The 22,996-nt window shown below is 37.7% G+C and overlaps 2 protein-coding genes across 2 annotated transcripts; one reads left to right on the top strand and one right to left on the bottom strand.

The window, feature by feature from the left end:
- Window positions 1-12,038: 12,038 nt before the first annotated feature.
- On the bottom strand, window positions 12,039-13,581 carry LOC128870604 (uncharacterized). Its single transcript, XM_054113257.1, has 3 exons — window positions 13,419-13,581; window positions 12,967-13,360; window positions 12,039-12,116 (listed from the first exon to the last, which is right to left on the bottom strand). Exons 1-3 carry the CDS (start codon window positions 13,436-13,438, stop codon window positions 12,039-12,041), a joined length of 492 nt encoding a protein of 163 aa, XP_053969232.1. The 5' UTR covers window positions 13,439-13,581.
- Window positions 13,582-19,275: 5,694 nt separating this feature from the next.
- LOC128870608 (uncharacterized) lies at window positions 19,276-19,815 on the top strand. Its single transcript, XM_054113261.1, has 2 exons — window positions 19,276-19,401; window positions 19,462-19,815. Exons 1-2 carry the CDS (start codon window positions 19,283-19,285, stop codon window positions 19,742-19,744), a joined length of 402 nt encoding a protein of 133 aa, XP_053969236.1. The 5' UTR covers window positions 19,276-19,282; the 3' UTR covers window positions 19,745-19,815.
- The last annotated feature ends 3,181 nt before the right edge of the window (window positions 19,816-22,996 follow it).

Genomic DNA, 22,996 nt, shown 5'->3' with positions numbered 1-22,996 from the left:
CAACTCCTGAGACAATTCACCTTCTTTTGGGTGAGTTTCGTGCACCCTCCTTAGGAGCCTGGCTGCATTTCTGCGATCCTGGTAGCTCGCTTTCGCTGGGTCTACCACCCTCACAAGCGGCCATCCTTCGGTACCGGAGCTAGCAGTAGCCGTGCTTCCGGTCGGGACCGTTTTTGGGGGCTGAATCACAGTTGACTGCCGGGCTAGTGCACCCCTACTTGTGCTTGGACCTGTGTCCAGCTCTGGTTGTGTGGCAACTGGCCTCTCTTTCGCTGAGGCTGTCGCTATGTGTTTCGATCGACTTATTTGGCCGATGGATGGAGTTCTCTTTGAGCTCGGTGCGACCGTTGCTCTTATTGCGGAACTGTTTGTTCCTGTCGGTCTTTTCGAAGGAGGACCGATCTCCTTTTTTTTATTAATTTTTGAAAAATCCGATTGCATTTTTGGACCCACGAGTGTCGGAGAAAGGATGTCCGCCCGTGCATAGCTCCGAACTACACGGGTAAGGCTAGTTATTACGGAGGGCGCCAGGTATCCGTAAGCTCCGTTCGAGACTTGGTTATTTGTTAGAAGGGCCCCAAGCCTGACAGATTCTCGGCACGGGTCGCATCACACCTTAATCCAGCCCTTCACCCCCGACCACGTTAAAAGCACTTTGGGTAGTGCTGTACTATTGAGGAGTATCGAGCCCAACCCATAGTACCCTTAACTTAGCTAAGTACCTCCTGTAAATAGGAAAATTGTGGTACTTATTACCAGCTGGCACCCTCGGGGAGGGTTCAGTGGAGGATTTTCGCCAGCCACTTAACCAGGTGGTAGGTATAAAATGCTCTTTATACTTTCTCATATGTAGCGGCTAAACAAGGATTTGTCCACACGAGGTAACCCACTTTGTTCTTTTTATAGAATACATATGTTCTTATTAATGAGCTTGAAGTGAGTGGCATCATCAAAGCAGAACATTGTAACACGCGTTACATGCCGTTGATATCCAGGCATGCCCGTTATGATGCCTACCAAATGGATCAAATTCGTGCAACTGTACTTTGGCACTATTATAAGCATTAAGTATTTTTATTACTACGGAAAATTGGTTATATTACACTTCCAGGAGGAAGACAAAGATTTCTCTTTATTTCAAGCATTTCCCATTTTGGAAGCGAAACCTTTACTTGAAAACCTTTATTATAATGCCAGGTTGAATCTTGTACAAAAACATTCTTCAGCGTCATCAACAGGTTTACTTGGACCTCGCACCCACCTTTCTTCGCTTACGCTTCAACTTTCGCATACACTTCTTATGCCAGTTAGCTCTCATTTTTATTTCTTCACGCGAGGACGATTTAAGAGAGATGAATCAATAAGCTTTCCATTTGTATTGCTCTATGTTTAATGGAGTTTGTAATTCCTTTATATACATATCCTAAATCCCTAAAAACTACTCCTACGCGAGCGGGGCCACGGGTTAAAGCTAGTTACTCTTATATGTAAGAATTTACCTGTAATGCAAAAAAAAAGCACACTAGTAGCCATCGGAAGGAAAGCAGCAAGGCAGTAGCAAACCACTTCTTTAGTATTTTTACAAAATTTGTACATTGGATTTTATTCGTTTTGGTCACATTTTATCAGCTTTTTTTAATCAGTAAAGAAAACTTTCTTTTGATCGTTGGCACTGTGACCCTGTTGCTTTTTCATTTTGATTTGTTTTTCTTGAACCTTTGCCTGCAATTGAATTTTTTGATGTCCTCGAACCATTTTGTTGATATTTCTTTTGATAACATGTTTTAATTAATAAATTTTTACAACGTGGTTGTTCCACTTAACAATATTTATAAAATGCGATAATAGTTCGAAGAAACAGGGCACTTTTATAACGCGGTATTTACTATTACGTTTTTGTTATATCCGGAATTATTTGCAATTCCATTTTTGTAATCAACTCCTCCTTCCGCGTTTGTGTTTTGCTGCATTTTAAACAAATTAAACATTTCTTAAGCACATTATTTTTTCACCGAACCGACGCTGACATGAGTCAAACGAGTCAGGAATTACGGAAAGTAGGTGGTAAAAAAATACCCTACAGGAATGATATAAAAGAATTAACAATTTCCAAGAATAGTTTGCGCAAAGTAACGCAAACTATGACGCTTTCAAACATCATGCACTCATGTATGCGTATGCTGCACGAAATATATTTATATATACATTTTTTATACATATATTTTTATAGAATATGTTCTATTAATGAGCTTGAAGTGAGTGGCATCATCAAAGCAGAACATTGTAACATGCGCTCTCCATAATAATATCTGCCGTTGATATCCAGACATGCCCGTTATGATGCATACCAGATGGATCAAATTCGAGCAACTGTACTTTAGCACTATTATAAGCATTAAGTATTTTTATTACTACGGAAAATTGGTTATATTACACTTCTATCACAAATGAGGAATTACAATTTCACCACATCTGTCTACAACGGTTCTTGTATTGTTTGTTTACCTTAAGTGCTGACTTTTTGTGAAAGAACGTGGTTTAATATTATATTATATGTAGGAATCATAGCAACCCATGATTGTAAGAATCATAGCAAGCCATGTAGCTACATTTTGTTCAACCGTTATTCTTAGTTTTCATATGTATAGTTAGTTGAAATAAAGCAACCGTAGCAAATTCACGTGCGGATATATAAAGGTAACATAACCTTACGTTATATTGATAAAAATGTCCGAAATAAAAATCTTGAAAACAAATAAAAATAATGAAATGTTGGGTATTTCTATTATTTAGAAAGAATAACAAAACAAAGGACATATAATTGGCCCAAAAAAGTAAAATAATGCGGACTAGAAAAAATGTATTATATGCCCTTGAAGGCGAGTTTTTTGTCTTAGCAGAAAACTGGGTCGATGATGAACTTTTTATAATATTGGGGACAAAATCTTCATTGGAAATGCTGAGTAGCAGTGACTGCTGGGCTGTTGATGGAACTTTCCATGTTGTTCCTCGCGTTATAAGGCAACTTTTTTCCATACATGGCAGAGTACATGGCGAAATCGTGCCTCTCGTTTTTTGCTTGATGAGCAAAAAAACGTTGAAGTCATATGTCGCTGTTTTTAACGAGTTGCTGACGATTGCAGGTAACCATGAACTAAATTTATGCCCTCAGCGTATAATTTGCGATTTCGAAATGGGTATCATATCGGCAATTAAGCAATGTTTCCCAAATACTGATTTACGCGGCTGTTTGTTCCATTTTGGACAACTAATATGGCGAAAGGTTCAGAAGGAGAGGTAATTAAATCCTATTTTATGGTTGTGTATGTATACTAAGTAATAAAATGTTCTTTTTATGTATAGATTGGCTCAAAAATATGGGACTTCGGTGGAATTCGCACTGCAAGTCCGAATGATTAGCTTTCGTACCGCCAAGCGAAATACCGAATTACTTTCAAACATTACTTAATAACTGCGATGATGAAATTGTAAAAAATTTACTAGTTTGGTTTGATAAAAATTATATTAATATAATATAAATAATAATAATTCCAAATATTCTCCCGAGTTTTGGTCAGTGCATGACCATAATGCATCGCAAACAGAAACGTTTCCTAGAACACAAAACAATATTGAAGCGTGGCATCGCCGGCTGAAAATTATTGTTGGAAGAAGAAACTCGCAATTTTACCATCTTGTGCTAAGTTTGCAAAAGGAACTTATTTTAGCGAAAACTCAAATATCAAGAAAAGAAAATGGAGAAAGAGTTAGAAAAAAAAGGAAAATAATTAAGAAAAACAAACAGCTGCGAAGAATTATTAAGAAAAGATTAAGTCACACTACATATTTAAAAAGAATTGCAAAAAATATTGTAATTGGCTAAACTAAAATATTGTTATCGCTTAAACATACCTATACATATGTATATTTATGAATTAAATGTTTAGTTTGTTACTTCTTGTGTGACGAAAATCACAAAACTTGAATAAAGCAGAATTTTTCGCATTTAACCATGCAGAATTTTGAAAAAGCAGAATTTTAGAAAGCAGAATTTTAAAAAAGCAGAATTTTAAAAAGCAAAATTTTAAAAAGGCAGAATGTTAAAAAGCAGAATTTTTTTGCAATTTACAGAATTTTGTAATACAGAATAATGACACTCTCCCGTTCTGTATTCGTACATAAAATTCCATTTCCATCTATATTTGCTGACAATGAATTTTCAAATGTTTTTGGAGGCGGAAAATATTTCTTGAGTAAAGCGAAAGGTGTCGCTACTGTCGCTGTAAACTAGTTGAAGGTATAGTTTTTGAAGAATACGCTGATTCAGTTGATATTAACGGTATTAAATCGGCCCCACCTGCCAATTTTCCGACTCCCTCTTTTTCAGTGTTAAAAAGCTCAATTGAAGATAAGTCTGCTGTTGGTTTTGGATAAATGTCTTTAGTACTTTTCGAGTATTTAGTGGCCTTTTTGATTTTGCGGATCCTGCGAATTAAAATTTAGATCGCTTGTTGAATCTTTCGCAGTGTCATTACACACTGGCAAAAATAAGTCCTCCACATGGGGAAAATTTAATGGAGGAGTTGTTAACTGATGTTGGTTTTGATTTAACTCTTTGGAAAGTAGTTCACTCGAAGTATTAAACACCGATCGTAGTGGATACTCGACGGAGTCGTCAGAGAGTTCAATTGGGTCATCATTATTTAGTATACGTACGGAAGCAGAAGATGCTGCTAAAGTTTTATTAGGTGATGCATTTTGAGAATATATGTCGCCGACCAAAGATGAGTTTTCAGTTTTTGGTTTAGGAGATTTAATGCTATTTCTTTCATTTGATTTCTGACCTTCGCCTGGGTTCAACGACGAATGCATATCAGGTGTGCTCCAGTTATCAAAATTCTTTAATATCCTATCACCGATTGCAGATGGTTGCTGAGGTTTAAAAATATTTGGACTATCTCTTTCAAGTTTTGTGATACTGGCTTTAGACTCATGCGAAATTAGTTTCATTGATTCTGGCACAAAAGGAGGTACATTGCAATAGCTACGTTCTCCGCTTGGTTGCGACAGAAGCAAATCTAGTGATTTTCTGGTGCTTTCCGACTCTATGGAATGCAAAGTTAAATTCGTTTGATAAATAAAACAATATAAATTCAATTAGAAATTAAAAGGTTGTTTTGTAATAATAACTGGAATTAGTTTGATTGGCAGGAGGCATCTGGGGAGCTGATCGCTTTTTGCTAGTAGGCGATTTGTATGTAGGTGCAAGTTTAGCAGCAATTACTTTACCAACTTCTTTATCCGTTTCCATCAAGGTTTCTTAAACGCTTCTAGCGGTTGTAAAACAATATCCATGCGCATCAGTTTCTTATTTATAGTGTTAACTTCTTCCTTTGTTGGAACTCCAGCTTCTTGTTTTAATATGTTTTTTTCACTCGTCGACATATTCAAGGATTGATTTTTCACTTTATTTTTTTTGCGCTCTTTTCGGTATTCTGTGACATTTGTGGACAAATTTCTGGGAACTATGCCTTCTAATATACATGTGGTAAATTTAGAATATTATACTCTTTTCTAGTGCAGAGTTCCATTCTGTTAGACATAAAATTCGCAGTTTCTAAATTCCCAAGCGGAAATGGATATGCGTATTTGGCAGATTTTATCCCTTTAATTTTCTTTAACTGCGCCATTTGACTTGGGTTATTAGGTGATACCACCGCTTGTTTCAGCGAATTTTTGCTTCCTGGCTTACGACCTCGCTTTTTAGGTTTATTAACTTCGTCAAGCTGCGGTGGTGAATTATTCAATACACAAGGCATCATAACCTCTCAGAAGCTACTACTATTAATATTGCTTGCCAAATCTATAGCACTACCATGATCGCAGTTAATAGGCATGTTTGGAGATTTTTCCAATCCCTCAGGAGAAACCGAATTTATCGCCAGACGTCAAGCGATTCAATAATGTTGGAGATGGCGTTATAGTGGTTCCGCAAGGCAAATTGATAAATTGGCTCTCATTCCCACCATAAAGCTGGGCCGAAGCCATGCAATTCGTATTTGGAGATAATGGTTTTTGAGGTTTCTGCTTAGAAATTTTCTTAAAAATATTTAATTTATTTTTATCTAGTTCTGCTGACAATTTCATTCCTGGAAATGCTTTCTTATCATGACCCAGAGACACATTTACAGATATTTGCACATTATCAAGAACGCCATCATGGATGAGATTGGAAACAGCATCAAAACGGTTATCTTTCATCAAAGTTTTCGGAAGGGCCACTGATGAGATAAGTGCCAATTCTGGTTTTGATATACAAGTTTGAGCTGTGCAATTTGTAACTAGTGGCGGAGGTAAACATTCTTTCATTGATGGAGTAGCACTGTTGCTTTTAGAAGTCGATAATAAAGGTAAACATAGCTTATTTTCATCCAGCTTTGCTAAGCCCTCTGGCTTATTTGACTGGACGTTGTTTTTGTGTCTATTCAATAATTTTTTCTGATACTTTGACTGTTTTTTAAGAAACTTTTCCATTTTTAGCCGCTGTTCTCATCGGAGTGCGACGCAATGGGCGGTTTGAAAAATGTGGGGCCTCCACGGTCGCTCCGATGATATATTTTATAAAAAATGAAAAGCACAGAGGCGTGCCAGTATATATTCGTTAATATTTATTTTGCAGTATATATCTTAACTAGCAACCCGCCCAGCTTCGCACGGGTATAAAATATATACCCTATGTCACTCACTGAAAAAATTAATATAGGACTATGAATAAGTTCGTGCGGTTTTACAACAGATGGCGTAACTTGATTATTATTCCATCGATCCACATTTCCAAACATTCATTGGAGAGCTACTGTCGTAAGGCACAAACGTCAGTATAAGTTTTTTATTTGAAGCGTAAACAACAATATTTTTACCACACTTGAAAATGTCGAATTTCGTGCCAAATAATGTGTTTTTGCGGGGAATTCTTCTTCATTATTTTAATATGAAGAAAAAAGCAGCCGAAAGTCATCGTATCTTGGTGGAAGTTTATGGTGAGCATGCTCTATCTGAGCGAACGTGCCAGAAGTGGTTTGCACGCTTTAAAAGTGGTGATTTTGGCTTGGAAGACGAAGAACGCGAGGGTGCGCCGCCAAAGTTCATGGATACCGAATTGGAGGAATTGCTCGATCAAGATCCGGCTCAAACGCAAGAAGAGGTTGCAAAAACTTTGGGAGTTGATCAATCAACCATTTCCAAACGTTTAAAAGCCATGGGAATGATCCGAAAGGTAGGCCATTGGGTGCCGTATGAATTGAAGCCAAGAGACGTTGAACGCCGTTTTATGGCATGCGAACAACTGCTTCAACGGCACAAAAGAAAGGGTTTTTTGCATCGAATTGTGACTGGCGATGAAAAGTGGGTCCATTACGACAATCCAAAACGTCGGGCAACGTATGGATACCCTGGCCATGCTTCAACATCGACGTCGGCGCAGAATATTCATGGACTGAAGGTTATGCTGTGTATCTGGTGGGACCAGCTGGGTGTTGTGTATTATGAGCTACTGAAACCGAATGAAACGATTACGGGGGATGTCTACCGACGACAATTGATGCGTTTGAGCCGAGCACTGCGAGAAAAACGGCCGCAATACGCCGATAGACACGACAAAGTTATTTTGCAACATGACAATGCTCGGCCACATGTTGCACAAGTGGTCAAAACATACTTAGAAACGCTCAAATGGGATGTCCTACCCCACCCGCCGTATAGTCCAGACCTTGCGCCATCCGATTACTATCTCTTCCGATCGATGCAACATGGCCTGGCTGACCAGCACTTCCGTAATTACGATGAAGTCAAAAAATGGATCGATTCGTGGATTGCGGCAAAACCGACCGAATTTTTCACAAAGGGAATCCGTGAATTGCCAGAAAGATGGGAAAAAGTAGTAGTAAGCGATGGACAATATTTTGAATATTAAATTTGTAACCATTTTACGTCAATAAAGTTTCAAATTTCGAAAAACAACCTCACGAACTTATTCATAGTCCTATTAAAATCGATCCAGTAGTTTTGGCTTATTCATTACTGCCCGTGGCCCGCACGCGTTAAATTTGGAGTAAAACAATTCTCCTTTCTTTATAGCATGAAGATTTCCTGCTATCTTTGGGATATCTAAATTCATACCCTACATTTTTGCATATTAACTTTTTGCATTTTTACATATGTATTTATTTTATTTTTACAACAATTACTATGGTATATTACAGAATGTCTTCATATACAACGTTCATAGCCTTCTTGTCATTAGACAATACAAACATGTTTTCTCTAGAGGTTACTCTTGAAAGAGCGACATACAGTTGGCCATGTGAAAAACAGTCAACACTCAAATCTAAGCCTGCAACGTTGAAGGTTTGACCCTGAGGTTTAATAATGGTCATTGCAAAAGATGTCTTTACCGGAAATTGTAAGCGTTTAAATTGGATCCGATGGTATCAGAGGGATTCGGGGAATCAATACATCTTCTCCGGTACCACATCCTGTGAGTATTGTGCACTCTATTATGAAAATTTTCAGTGATTTTAACAGCAAACGCGTGCTATTGCAAAGTTTAGGTGGACTTAGGTTTCTTAATAAAATAACAGGGCAACCTATTTTCAGCTTCATTTTGTGAGGAGGGAGTCCAGACGGGTTCAAAGAATTTAGAAATTCTGTAGGAAAATGAACAGCTTCTTCCAAATCGAGAACAGTATCGACCGAGTAGTATATTTTCGTCGGCGCATCAATCTTTGAAATAATCAAGTTATTTACTTTATCTACTTGTTCGTTAGTTGGTGACAGAATAGCTCTTTCTTTAAACCAAGATATTGTCTTATAACTTATGTTATCAATGTCAGGATAGACATTGTTGACTAACTCTTGGATGTTGTCTATCAAAACACAAAGGTTTTCTAGGTTAATCCTTCCCTCACTTTGTGTTAATTCTCCATTACCAACTTTTTACAGCATCTCTGGAAATAGCCTGTCCTCACATGAAGATGGCGTAACCCTCATATTAGTTTCAAGCTCTAATTTATTGACATACGACTAAAGGTGGGATCTTTTTAGCGAAGCATTTATTTCGTCAGCACGTGTTCCTCGAGTCACAACTGGTAGGATTGGACGGAAATCTCCTGAGAACAGAATTGTACATCCACCCATAGGTGAATTTTTGTTGCGCAAATCGCGCATTGTCCTATCCAGTGCTTCCACAGACGTCTTGTTTGACATGGTAGCTTCGTCTCAGACTATTAATGAGCAGTCACGCATTAATTTTCCTGTATTGCTCTGTCTAGAAACACTACAGACGCTGTTATCATCATCGGTTGCGATTTTCAGCGGGTGCTTGATTGTAGAGTGTGTGGTTCGGCCTCTTTCCAAAAGAGTAGCGGCAATGCCGGATGACGCAACAGCTAACGCAATTTTTCCGGTAGATCTCAATTACTAATTACTGATGTAATATCTTGATAAATATTGTTTTTAATTATATGCTGTAAAGAGCCATATACATAGATTTATATGAAAACAACAATGTATTTAAGGTATTTAATTGGATAAGGATTAATGTTGTACCTATTTGTCGTAAAAAGTAAATGACAAAAAATGTTATTGTATGGAATCGATAGCAAACTAAACGCGCTCCGAATCAATAAAAACTATTCAAAAACTGTATTTTAATTACATATGTGCGATTTACTAATATAGAACGTGAAAATAGCGTTTTATTTCGCTGTAAAATTGTATGTACATATAATAACATGGAATTCAGTACATACATAGATACATATGTACATACGTCCGAAATGAAATAATGCGAGCGATTCGTAAATACATACATACATACGTCACCATACGATGTAATTCAACATTAATGAGGTGTGGTGATATTATCGCTTAACGCCTGTTGCTTCATTCGGTTGGCAGCGAACAAACACACAAACAGCTTTTTTTTGGAAAAAGAGCTGCTTTTGTTTAAACAATTTTAGTTAAATAACAAATAAATCAATTATTTTTTTTGATGCAGAACGAAATTAAATATTTCAAAGTTAAACTTCAAGAAAGTTTAATTTTAATTGGTTGATTCGTTTATGATTTATGGCCGTGAAAACAAAAAATTTATGTTTTTTCGCCACATTTTGACCGATTGCCACGCCCCCTTTATATATTTCTTCACATTATATAGATATAAACCTTCCTCTTCAATCAATCTATCTTTAAAAAAAAACCGCATCAAAATCCGTTGCGTAGTTTTAAAGATTTAAGCGTCTAAGGGGACATAGGTTTTATAATATGTAGTGATATGCATGTCGATATAAAATATGTATTGCAATATGTAACAACTCGGTGTTATTTATTGTTAATATAAAATATAAATATATAATTTTATTTACCTCTGGCTGACACGTCCTGATCCTTTCCTTTAACAAATCGAAGTGAAAGTTATAATTAAAATTAAAGTGAAAGTAACGTCGCCGAAGAACGTTTAACACGGTAAACGTTTTAACTGTTCGGCGGGGAAATGCCAGGGTTAACGGCCTTCACGTTGCAGCGACTGGAAACGGTGGTTAGCAACAGTCGGAACGGTAGGCGCAGTTACCATTAGGGTGGCTAAAAATGTATATTTAATATTAGGGTGTGCCCTAAACATGCCGGCCCCCTTGCGATAAGCAATGATTGTTTTAGGACGGAGGTGTCAGCCAACGTTCGGTATATTGGTGAAACATCGGAGGCTGCTGGTGCCGTCTGAAATGCTGTAAAGATGAAATTTTATGTACGTGGATTTATTATTGCACACGAAAAGAAGTAAAATTTATTATTTCAAATTTATTGATTTGTAATTTGTATTATACAAAATGAAAAATGTTTAGTTTAACGGGCAGACCCCGGACAGTACCCAGCCAAATATAGAACTCTGCCATTAGGGTGGTGAGAGAGCGGGGTAGGGTCTCCTGCGTCATCACGCTGGAGTAAAGTTCCGCTCCTATCACTAGGCGGATAGGAGTGGATTCAAAGAATTTGGAGTCCGCCAGTCTCATATGCACGCCGCTATACCCAGGTCGACGCTTCGGAAGGGGGTGACGCGCTAAAATCCCGGTACCACTGCAGCATGTGTGACAACGCGCTTCGTATTGCCGTTCCTTCCGCGAATGGTGATCACGCATCCCCTTTGGCCTCCTACCTGGGTACTTAATAAGCCCAGGTCCCTTGCGAGGCCGCTTGCAATGATTGTGACTGGTAGGCACGCGTCGATGAGGGCGCGCACCAGTTGAAGGCGTCCCCCAGCCTCGATTTTAATGACGGCGGTCGGCATGATCGTCGCCACTGGGCGTAGCGCCTGGCCTGGAATTATGTCGCCGGCGCGGAATGCGGGTGGTAATGCTCGCTGGCGAGGCCTAGTCGCCAGTCGAGCATTGCGTCGTGGACGTTGGCGCACCAACGTCGTTCGCGTGCGTGGTCGAAAAGGCCTAGTTTCCGCTCTACGCTCGCGCCGACGTTCGTGCTGTAGCTGGAGTCGAAGAGGCCTGGTCTCCGATCCCCTGTTTACCCTGGTATGGAGACGCCTTGTTTCCGCTTCACGCTCGCGCCGACGTTCGTGCTGTAGCTGGGGTCGAAGAGGCCTGGTCTCCGATCCCCTGTCTATGGTAGTACGGCAAGGCCTGGTTCCCGCTGCGGCCACAACTGGGCGAAAAGGCCTAGTTTCCGCTCCAGCCGTGGTTTGATCGGGAATCGGTGTCTCCGAGAAATCGTCCGACGCATTAACTGACACCGCGTCGCTGTCTTCCTCAGCGACTTGCTGGCTCCACGAGCGTCGTTCCTCCGGAATATGCAGCATAGTGTGATGGTGGTCGCCGCATCGTCTGCACCTTCCCTCGCTTGTGCAATTGCGCGACTTGTGGGCCATCGATAAGCAATTGGCGCAATAGTGGTCCAGAAGCGCTTCCCGAAGCCGCTCAATCGTGCTGTTTCCCCGGAAGACGGGGCAGAGGCGTATTGGGTGCCTTGCGTCACACAAACGGCACGCTGTCGGGTATCGTTGGGGGTGGCGACTGGCCCTTTTCTTCATTACACTGTAGCGAGTCATTCTGTAAAGATATTATTATCGTAATCGGAGGGTGTCGAAATATTTTTAATTAGTTGTTTTTTTTTTTTTTTTTTTTTAAAAACGAAAATTTGTAGTGTGTACACGGCTTTATAATTGGTTGCTTAATTAGCTTTAGTGTACTATATTTGTAGTGGTGCATTTGGCTGGTCAGTGCAGTGCTGATCACAGCGAAGGAGAAGACAAAGGAAAGTAATATATATATTTTTGTTAATTAAATATGCACTAGGCATTTTAGTTTTTTTTTTTGTTATTTGGCTATGAGGAATTTTCATAGCCCTATGAGACACCCTGCCACCCAACAAAAAATGTACCTAATTGGGTACAATCACATATTAATGTCATTTTAATATGTATGTTCACCGCGAGGGGGTGGGTACATACTAATGGACATTGCAATATTCCCCGCATAAAAGGATCGTGTCTTGGCTATGTGTGGATCGTAACCAAGTACAAGGTGTCCTGCCGTGGTGTGCATGATATATTTTTTTTTCCTTTTGTTCTTATTATATTTTGGCTATAATAAGAATAAAATGATAAGCAAAAGAAGAAAAGAAAAAAAAAATTATATACATATATAGATATAAGTTTTCGTAGCATTTGCATATATAAGTGCATGATGTTAGAAAAAACTAAAGTAACGCAAACTATCCCTGGAATGTGGAACCCATTTATATCATTCCTGTAGGGTATTTTTGTTTTTGTTTCTTAATCAGTGTTCGGACTTTTTTGTTCGTTTAGTGGTAGAATTTAAAAAAAATAGTGGTAGATTTATGAAAAAAGTGGTAGATTTAGGGTAAAACTTAATATGCTTTATTTATTTAATAACAAACATAAATATAATATTTCACATAAGATTTCATCAACGTAAATGGCAGAGAATGTTGCACACAGTACATAACCATCGCAAGTTCCTTAGATTGGTGTGTAGTTTCTGAATTTTTTTCAACACTTTCCGAAATGGTGATTTGCTTCAGCCGGGCCTGGTCTTTTGTGTTCACTGCGTTCATATGCTTTTTAGTATTAGCATGCCGGTCTAATAATGTTACATCATTTGCAAGAAACGTTTTGCAATATTTACAGAATGCATTTTCTGCATTTTCTAGCCATTCCCGACCATCTTCCCATTCCTGCTTGTATTTTTGATTGTACTTAGATTTCTTTTTTGTCGGCTTATTATTATTTGACGACTCAGTCGTTGCAGGCACGTTTTCTGCAGTATATATTCTAAAGAAGTTTGTATTTTATATTTCTGTACACAAATCTCAATATTAAAAAAGTTTACCTTTTTAGGAATTTCTCCATCTTCAACAAATACGAAAACGCAACAATATTAAATGAGTGGCGCAAAATTATGTGTCAAACGTCACTGTTGCCAACATCATTCATTGCGCAAAGTATTTGACGATATATTAAAGTGCTGCCAGCCTGTTTCTTTTTTTAGTAGAATAAAAGTTCTAATATAATATTGTAATTCATAACATATAATAATATTTTAGAAAATAGTGTGTGAAAAAGATTGACTTCTTCAAAAGTTGAAAAAAGTGGTAGATTTTTAAGCTTGCGTGGTAGAAGTGGTAGAAATTCAAATTTTCGGAAAAAATTTCGACCATTTCCTTTTCACATGTGTAGACGGCGAATCGGGTACGGCTTTTTTTGTGTGACAAACGTGAGTGAAAATAGTGAATTCGTCAAAAAAAAATAATAAGTGACAAATAGTGTGAGTGAAAAATAAAGGAAAAAGAACTGTCGCGCTAAAAAAGTTCAGATCGAGCGTTATATTAAAAGTGTTAAGTGGCAATTTGTTGGCCTTTCGGTTTTGCGTGTGAATAAAGGCTAGATAAAAAGTGCGTAGAAAGTCCACAGGTGCGCGTTACCAATGACGGCAATTTAGTGAATCGACCACCCACAAGAAATCCATGGACCACGGCAAAGAAGGAGCACCATCAGAATTTACGTATGGAGCTCGCATTGGGATCATCATGGGGCGAGGGCGAAATATAATATTTTAATTAAATTTGTATTTATATTAAAGGTGAGTTTATTATAAAGTGTGAGTTTTTTACTTTGAATAATATGAATATTGAACATTTGTGATTGAAAAAGATCTAAAAGAATTAAATCTTTAAAAAATATATAAGTACAAATATGTTCAGTTTAGCAAAAATTAGCAATTGTGCAATTTCAACACCATCAATAAAAAGATATTTGGCAGAATAACGAGCGCCGCCCTCAGGTAGTGATCATAGCGTAAGCGCAGCATTATGATCTGAATATTCGTAAGTATGCAACTCTGTTTTTCATGCATTTCGCAAAATATTCTACAGCAACAAGTGGGCGAAAATATAAAGGTAAGATTTTAAAATATATGATTGTATATAATTAGTGCTTAATGAATTTTATGGCTGAGCTTTCCTTTTCTACCACGATATATTTGGTTATAATGTCTAAGTGCGTGGACCGAATTTAAAAATTATAACACGCAAATGTAGTCACTATATCAGCCTTTTGATTTATATTCTTTTTATAAATTAAAATTAAGAATTAATAGCATTATTTAACGTTAAAAATGTATCTTTTTTTCATAAGCTTGAAAAAATGCCCCATTACAGAGGCTTATTTCACTTAAATACAAACACAGAAAAGTAACAAAATCACTTATAAAGATTCTTTATTACATTAAGATTCGATTTAAAGCTATTTTTACTAAATAATAGTCCAAACTCTATTAAAATTCTATTATTACAAATGTTCTTCTAACCGTTTGTAATACCGTGCAGAATAAATTTGAGGAGCGAACTGTCAAACGAACGATGAGAGAGAGAAGAACAAAGGGAAATAAGAAAAACCCAGTCAACCAAAAGGGAACAATTCTTTCATTATTATTTTTATTATTTAAAGGGGCGCTTTTTTTATTTCAAATATACATATATATTACAAAAACAAATATTTTTACAAATACTGAAAATTTGGAATAAAAATCGCGCGATTTTTAGTCCAAATTTTCGCCTGCGGCGCTTTTTTGATTTCAAATATACATATATATTACAAAAACAAATATTTTTACAAATACTGAAAATTTGGAATAAAAATCGCGCGATTTTTAGTCCAAATTTTCGCCTGCGGCGCTTTTTTTTATTTCAAATATACATATATATTACAAAAACAAATATTTTTACAAATACTGAAAATTTGGAATAAAAATCGCGCGATTTTTAGTCCAAATTTTCGCCTGCGGCGCTTTTTTGATTTCAAATATACATATATATTACAAAAACAAATATTTTTACAAATACTGAAAATTTGGAATAAAAATCGCGCGATTTTTAGTCCAAATTTTCGCCTGCGGCGCTTTTTTTTTATTTCAAATATACATATATACTAGCAAACCCGGCCCGCTTCGCTGGGCACACTGAAATAGAATAGCTATGGTTTAGAACAGAAAAGGTATGGTTTTCATATTATGTATTTCTTTATTCTCATACTATTTATTTATTTATTCAATACCACGTTTTGGTCTCTATCTCGAGACCCTAGTCACGGAGCGGCATGAAAAATACTCTGAACTAAAGCATTCACCAACAGCTTCCATTTGATACCCATATTGAACATACGCATCCGAAGGTTACCTGAGTCCACGTTTTGACCTATATCTCGAGACCCCTGTCACGGAGCGGCATGAAAAATACTCTGAACTAAAGCATTCACCAACAGCTTCAATTTGATATCCATATTGTACAAACACATTCTAGGCAACACGTTTTGACCTATATCTCGAGACCCCAGTCACGGAGCGGCATGAAAAATACTCTGAACTAAAGCATTCACCAACAGCTTCAATTTGATATCCATATTGTACAAATACATTCTAGGCTCCACGTTTTGGTCTCTATCTCGAGGCCCTAGTCACGGAACGGTATGAAAAATACTCTATACTATAGAAATCATCAACAGCTTCCATTTGCTACCCATATTGTACATATACGTCCGAAGGTTACCCGGGTCCACGTTTTGACCTATATCTCGAGACCCTATCTATCAATAGGTATTCAAACTATACGGAAACCATCTTCAATACCTACTTAACAATGTGTGTAAGTTTGGTTTAATTCGGTTCAAAGACACGGCGGGTCCACGTTTTGGCATATATTTCGAGACCCTAGTCATCAATAGGTATGAAAATTACCCCACATTAAAGCACTTATCGACAGATTTCATTTGATACCCATATTGTATATACACATCCGAAGGTTACCCGGGCCCACGTTTTGACCTATATCTCGAGACCCCAAGGAGACCAAATTGTGAATCTAAACCATTCTCGAATCCCATTGAACACACACAAAAAATTTCATCAAAATCGGTTCAGTCGTTTAGGAGGAGTTCAGTGACAAACACACGAACATAAGAAATATATACCTATATAAAGATTTCTTATGTTCGTGTGTTTGTCACTGAACTCCTCCTAAACGACTGAACCGATTTTGATGAAATTTTTTGTGTGTGTTCAATGGGATTCGAGAATGGTTTAGATTCACAATTTGGTCTCCTTGGGGTCTCGAGATATAGGTCAAAACGTGGGCCCGGGTAACCTTCGGATGTGTATATACAATATGGGTATCAAATGGAAGCTGTTGGTGAATGCTTTAGTTCAGAGTATTTTTCATGCCGCTCCATGACTAGGGTCCCGAGATAGAGACCAACACGTGGACCCTAGAATGTGTTTGTACAATATGGATATCAATTGAAAGCTGTTGGGGAATGCTTTAGTACAGAGTATTTCTCATGCCGCTCCGTGACTGGGGTCTCGAGATATAGGTCAAAACGTGGACCCGTGTAACCTTTGGTTGTGGATGTGCAATATGGGCATCAAATGAAATCTGTCGATAAGTGCTTTAATGTGGGGTAATTTTCATACCTATTGATGACTAGGGTCTCGAAATATATGCCAAAACGTGGACCCGCCGTGTCTTTAAACCGAATTAAACCAAACTTACACACATTGTTAAGTAGGTATTGAAGATGGTTTCCGTATAGTTTGAATACCTATTGATAGATAGGGTCTCGAGATATAGGTCAAAACGTGGACCCGGGTAACCTTCGGACGTATATGTACAATATGGGTAGCAAATGGAAGCTGTTGATGATTTCTATAGTATAGAGTATTTTTCATACCGTTCCGTGACTAGGGCCTCGAGATAGAGACCAAAACGTGGAGTCAAGAATGTGTTTGTACAATATGGATATCAAATGGAAGCTGTTAGTGAATGCTTTAGTTCACAGTACTTTTCATGCGGCTCTGTGACTAGGGCCTCGAGATAGAGACCAAAACGTGGAGCCTAGAATGTGTTTGTACAATATGGATATCAAATTGAAGCTGTTGGTGAATGCTTTAGTTCAGAGTATTTTCCATGCCGCTCCGTGACTAGGGCCTCGAGATAGAGACCAACACGTGGACCCTAGAATGTGTTTGTACAATATGGATATCATTTGGAAGCTGTTGGTGAATGCTTTAGTTCAGAGTATTTTTCATGCCGCTCCGTGACTAGGGCCTCGAGATAGAGACCAACACGTGGACCCTAGAATGTGTTTGTACAATATGGATATCAATTGGAAGCTGTTGGTGAATGCTTTAGTACAGAGTATTTTTCATGCCGCTCCGTGACTAGGGTCTCGAGAGATAGGTCAAAACGTGGACCCGGGTAACCTTCGGATGTGTATGTACAATATGGGTATCAAATGGAAGCTGTTGGTGAAAGCTTTAGTACAGAGTAGTTTTCATGCCGCTCCGTGTCTAGGGCCTCGAGATAGAGACCAACACGTGGACCCGGGTAACCTTCGGATGTGTATGTACAATATGGGTATCAAATGGAAGCTGTTGGTGAAGGCTTTAGTACAGAGTAGTTTTCATGCCGCTCCGTGACTAGGGCCTCGAGATAGAGACCAACACGTGGACCTTAGAATGTGTTTGTACAATATGGATATAAATTGGAAGCTGTTGGTGAATGCTTTAGTGCAGTGTATTTTTCATGCCGCTCCGTGACTAGGGTCTCGAGATATAGGTCAAAACGTGGACCCGGGTAACCTTCGGATGTGTATGTACAATATGGGTATCAAATGGAAGCTGTTAGTGAATGCTTTAGTTCAGAGTATTATTCATGCCGCTCCGTGACTAGGGTCTCGAGATAGAGACCAAAACATGGAGCCTAGAATGTGTTTGTACAATATGGATATCAAATTGAAGCTGTTGGTGAATGCTTTAGTTCAGAGTATTTTTCATGCCGCTCCGTGACAGGGGTCTCGAGATATAGGTCAAAACGTGGACTCAGGTAACCTTCGGATGTGTATGTTCAATATGGGTATCAAATGGAAGCTGTTGGTGAATGCTTTAGTTCAGAGTATTTTTCATGCCGCTCCGTGACTAGGGTCTCGAGATAGAGACCAAAACGTGGTATTGAATAAATAAATAAATAGTATGAGAATAAAGAAATACATAATATGAAAACCATACCTTTTCTGTTCTAAACCATATCTATTCTATTTCAGTGTGCCCAGCGAAGCGGGCCGGGTTTGCTAGTATATATATAAAGATTACAAAAACAAATATTTTTACAAATACTAAAAATTTGGAATAAAAATCGCGCGATTTTTAGTCCAACTTTTCGCCTGCGGCGCTTTTTTTGATTTCAAATATACATATATATTACAAAAACAAATATTTTTACAAATATTGAAAATTTCGCCTGCGCCGCTTTTTTGATTTCAAATTTACATGTATATTACAAAAACAAATATTTTTACAAAAAAAACATTTTATAAATAGTGAAATAATGCAAAATCGAACATTTTTTGCCCTAAATTTTCGCCATCGACACTCATAACTTTTACGATAAAACAACGGCCCCTATTATGAGCAACATTCGATCTTCGACTGTAGTCGAAAGTGCTGATCGAACGAATTTTCATTTGGTATTATGGTGCTCATTCGTTGAAGAATAGGACTATTGTGAATTTCGATCGCTCGACGCATTTACAATAGATAATTTTTTCTCAGCTGATACAGTAAATCAAAATAAAAGAAAAACCGATTGTGTTGAAATTCTTTGCTAACATTATTTTTAAAAGGCAAAAAAAGTATTTTTTGTGAAAATGAGTACAACGGAGTTGTGGTTCGACGATTCATCGGACGATGAAAGATTAGTGGAACTAGCTAGAAGTAGGAAACAGTTGAGGGACGCATCCTACCACCTAGAAATGGCTTCCACTGAGTAAATTTAGAGCTTTCAAAATGTGTTGACGTACTTAATATTACAGAAATTTCCTTACAGATTTTTAAAGAACTTTAGATTATCTAAAGAGCCGTTTGTGAACCTACTGTCCAGTACAGAAAACCAGTTGCAGCAGTGCACCCGAGCCAAATTGATTCCAAATATTTTAAAGCTAGCCACAGTTCTGCGAGTTTGTGCTCAGGGATCGTACCAATTGAGTATTGGTAATGAAGGTATGCTAGGACTTGCTCAACCCAATGTGTACGATGATGCTGAAGATATTGAAGTGGAGTCAAATAACGGAGAATTAGAAAACATAAGAAATGAAATTTTGAGATTATAGAAAAATCTAAAAAGTATTAAATAGAAACCTTTACACCACACTTTCTGTTTTATTTTTGTTATAAATTTTCTTTATTCAATTATTCGTCATTCGAAAAAAATATGAAAATGTATTTCTATAAACATCACAAAAAAAAACCATTATTAAGCTTAATCCATTTTGCTGCCGTTCTCACTGGTAGTCCCAAGCAATTCAGTTCCGTTGTAAATTCCTCCCATTTTTTTGCTGCTTGAAGTTTGGTGCAAATCCCTTTTGCGAATTGTGGATTCGCCTTTCTAATTGTTGTTTGGTACTCACGACTTTCTGCATAATATTAACAAAATTAGTATATATTTATTATTTGGTTACTATAAAACCATAAATAATCGCAAACAACTTACACTTTAACAAGTTTTCCCACTATACGCTACACGATCGAAAGCAAAATTGCATTCGACTCTAAATTCGGTAAACAACGAAAATTTCGATAGGGTTGCACCGCTCATAATACCAAATTGACATTCGATTTTCGATCTTCGACAACCAGCGAATATCGAAGATCGAATACAACTCATAATAGGGGCCAACGTTTTCATAAGTGCTATGAAATATAAAACCTAAGTTAAATGCTTGCTGGGTTGACGACTGCTGTATACTCTTCTCTTCAACTGTATTTCAGTACAAACTGCAAATGCGGTCGGAAAAAACCTAATTTTTAAACATCTCCTGGGAGTTCTATAGGGACACTAGGAGGTTGGGACTTTCACAGTTATAATGGTATAACCTTGCTCTTTCTAATGGGCGTGGTGGGTGGTGCCACGCCCCCTCCCTCTCCGCCCCCCATTCAAATATATCGTGGTAGTAAAGGAAAGTTTTTCCAATTTTATAATTAATTCTGTGTGTTATAGGTTCCGTTGTGGTGCAATCAATATCAACTAATTGTTCAATATGTTCGCATTGACACGTACTGCTTCAAACGCCCCAAAGCGGCTGTGCGTTGTAAGCAGGATTTGCCGAAGCGATTATGCCGCTTTGGAACCAATCATTTGCCGTGAAATCATGGAATTGCACAGAAAAGCTGATGTGACTACGACCATCCCATGTTGAAGCTATCTGGGATAGCGCCCACGGGAGGGTATCTATAATCCCTACGTTGCCGCTGCTAAGTGGTAAATATGTTAATACGTGAAAGTGAAAATGTAAATGTGAAAGTGAAAATGTGCCTTTTTAGATGTTTGTGTCATCTAAGCTTTAAGTGACCTAGAGAAGCCTATTCGAATTTGTGGGACGAATGTTGGGCAAAGCGGTGCTTACTCTAAAGGATAAATTGAAGGAGCTAAAAGTGCATTCGGTGCTAGAAATCAACATCAAGTTAGGGCGGCACAAAAGGCGGTCGCCCATGCATGCGCGATTCGTAGGGTATGACCAAATGCTATGTTTTTATTTTTATTTTATTTATTCTGATTTTTCCTTTCATTGAATAGAGAAATTCGCGTGTGCTATTTAACATAGAGTATTTATTTATTTATTTAATTTATTTATTTATTTATTTATTAAAGTCAAAACATACAACCATAGGTTAGTTTTACAATGATTGACCTTAAGAATAGTTTACATAAAAGGATTAACAGTAAAATCAAAACTAAAATTAGAATTAAAATTACAGATAGTAGTAAAGAAGTATAAGTTGGAGAAAGTATTAAAAGGAAAGTAAGGTAAAAAATAGTAGTAGCAGGAGTAGGGATTAATGGGAAGAGATTTAAAGTACATTCAGTAATTTTCGGCAAGATAGCGAAGCAATTTATTTTTGAAACACGAGCTTTCTTTTATACGTTTAATTTTGTAAGGTAAGGTATTCCAAAGACGGACAGAGAACACAAAGTATTGACGTTCAGTCACCAAACAACTGTATTTCATCGGGACTATGTTTAACGAGCGGCAGGACTTTGAAGGCATAAGTCGATCTTTGAGGTATCTGGGTTTTTGAGTGTTTATGATCTTGTGGAGTAAAACTAAACATTTAAACCTAAGCAAGTCGTTAAAGGATACGGAAGCAATTTTTTTCGCAAATACTGAAATATGGTCATAACGTTTTTTACAGTACACGTACCTAGCAATGTTGTTATGCAAAACATTAAGCTTACTACGACACACACTATCACAAGGAGTATATAACTCGCAACCATACAGTAACGTTGGTAACAAATACGTTTTAGCTAGTAGCAGTCGAGTGTTTACTGGTGTAAAATATTGAGTTGTCCATAAATTTCGGAGCATACCATAAACTTTGCCTATGACAGTAAAAATGTGGTTGCTCCATGTCAAAGTTCTATTAAATGTAACCCCTAGATTTTTAACATTGTCCACATATTTAATCTCAGCGCCATTTAGTTTGACTTGTGTATAGCCATCGAGCTTGATATATTTTTGTAAATAACGATGCATTGGGACTTATCAGGATTAAGAATTAACCCATTTTCAGAAGCCCACTTGCTTGTGAGGCTCAAGTCAGAATTCATATTGCTTATGCAAATATCAATGCAGCTAATGGGACAACTAACATATAATTGAACGTCATCAGCATATACATGGACATCACTATATTTAATCACACCGAACAAATCGTTAATGTACAAGACAAATAAAAGAGGGCCAAGGATAGAGCCTTGAGGTACACCTCTGGTTACAGGGAGAAAGTTTGACATGGTATTATCACTACATACGGCTTGTAATCGGTCACTAAGATACGTTTCTATAAGAGTCAAGGCCGACGTTGAAAAGCTAAATAAGTTTTTAAGCTTCAGAATTAAGAGCTTATGGTCTACGGAGTCAAATGCCTTTGAATGGTCAAGTAGAGTTAGAAAGGTCACATGCCTTTTGTCAATGTTGAGCCTTATATCATCAGACACTTTTAGGAGTGCTGTGGTGCAGCTCCTACTACATCTAAACCCCGACTGCAATGTGTTCACCAAGGCGTTGCTATTCAAAAACGTGTTTATTTGGCGATGCATAATACGCTCAAGAACTTTGGATAAGAACGGCAGTATTGCAATCGGGCGGTAGTCTCCATTCGCTTTCTTATATTAATAGGTATGATTTTGGCTTTCTTCCAAGAGTTGGAAAAGATTGACGTGGTTAAGACGGTATTCAGAGCATAGGTAAGATATTTTAAGATCTTTGGTAACAGGCATTTTATAAATTTTGGATGAATTCCATCCAGACCGGCCGCATTCGACTTGACACTAAGTATGGACTGTACTACCTCACAATCAT

Source organism: Anastrepha ludens, chromosome Y (genome assembly GCF_028408465.1).
Source record: "Anastrepha ludens isolate Willacy chromosome Y, idAnaLude1.1, whole genome shotgun sequence".
NCBI classification, from domain to species: domain Eukaryota; kingdom Metazoa; phylum Arthropoda; class Insecta; order Diptera; family Tephritidae; genus Anastrepha; species Anastrepha ludens.
This window is presented reverse-complemented; position numbering and strand designations above follow the sequence as displayed.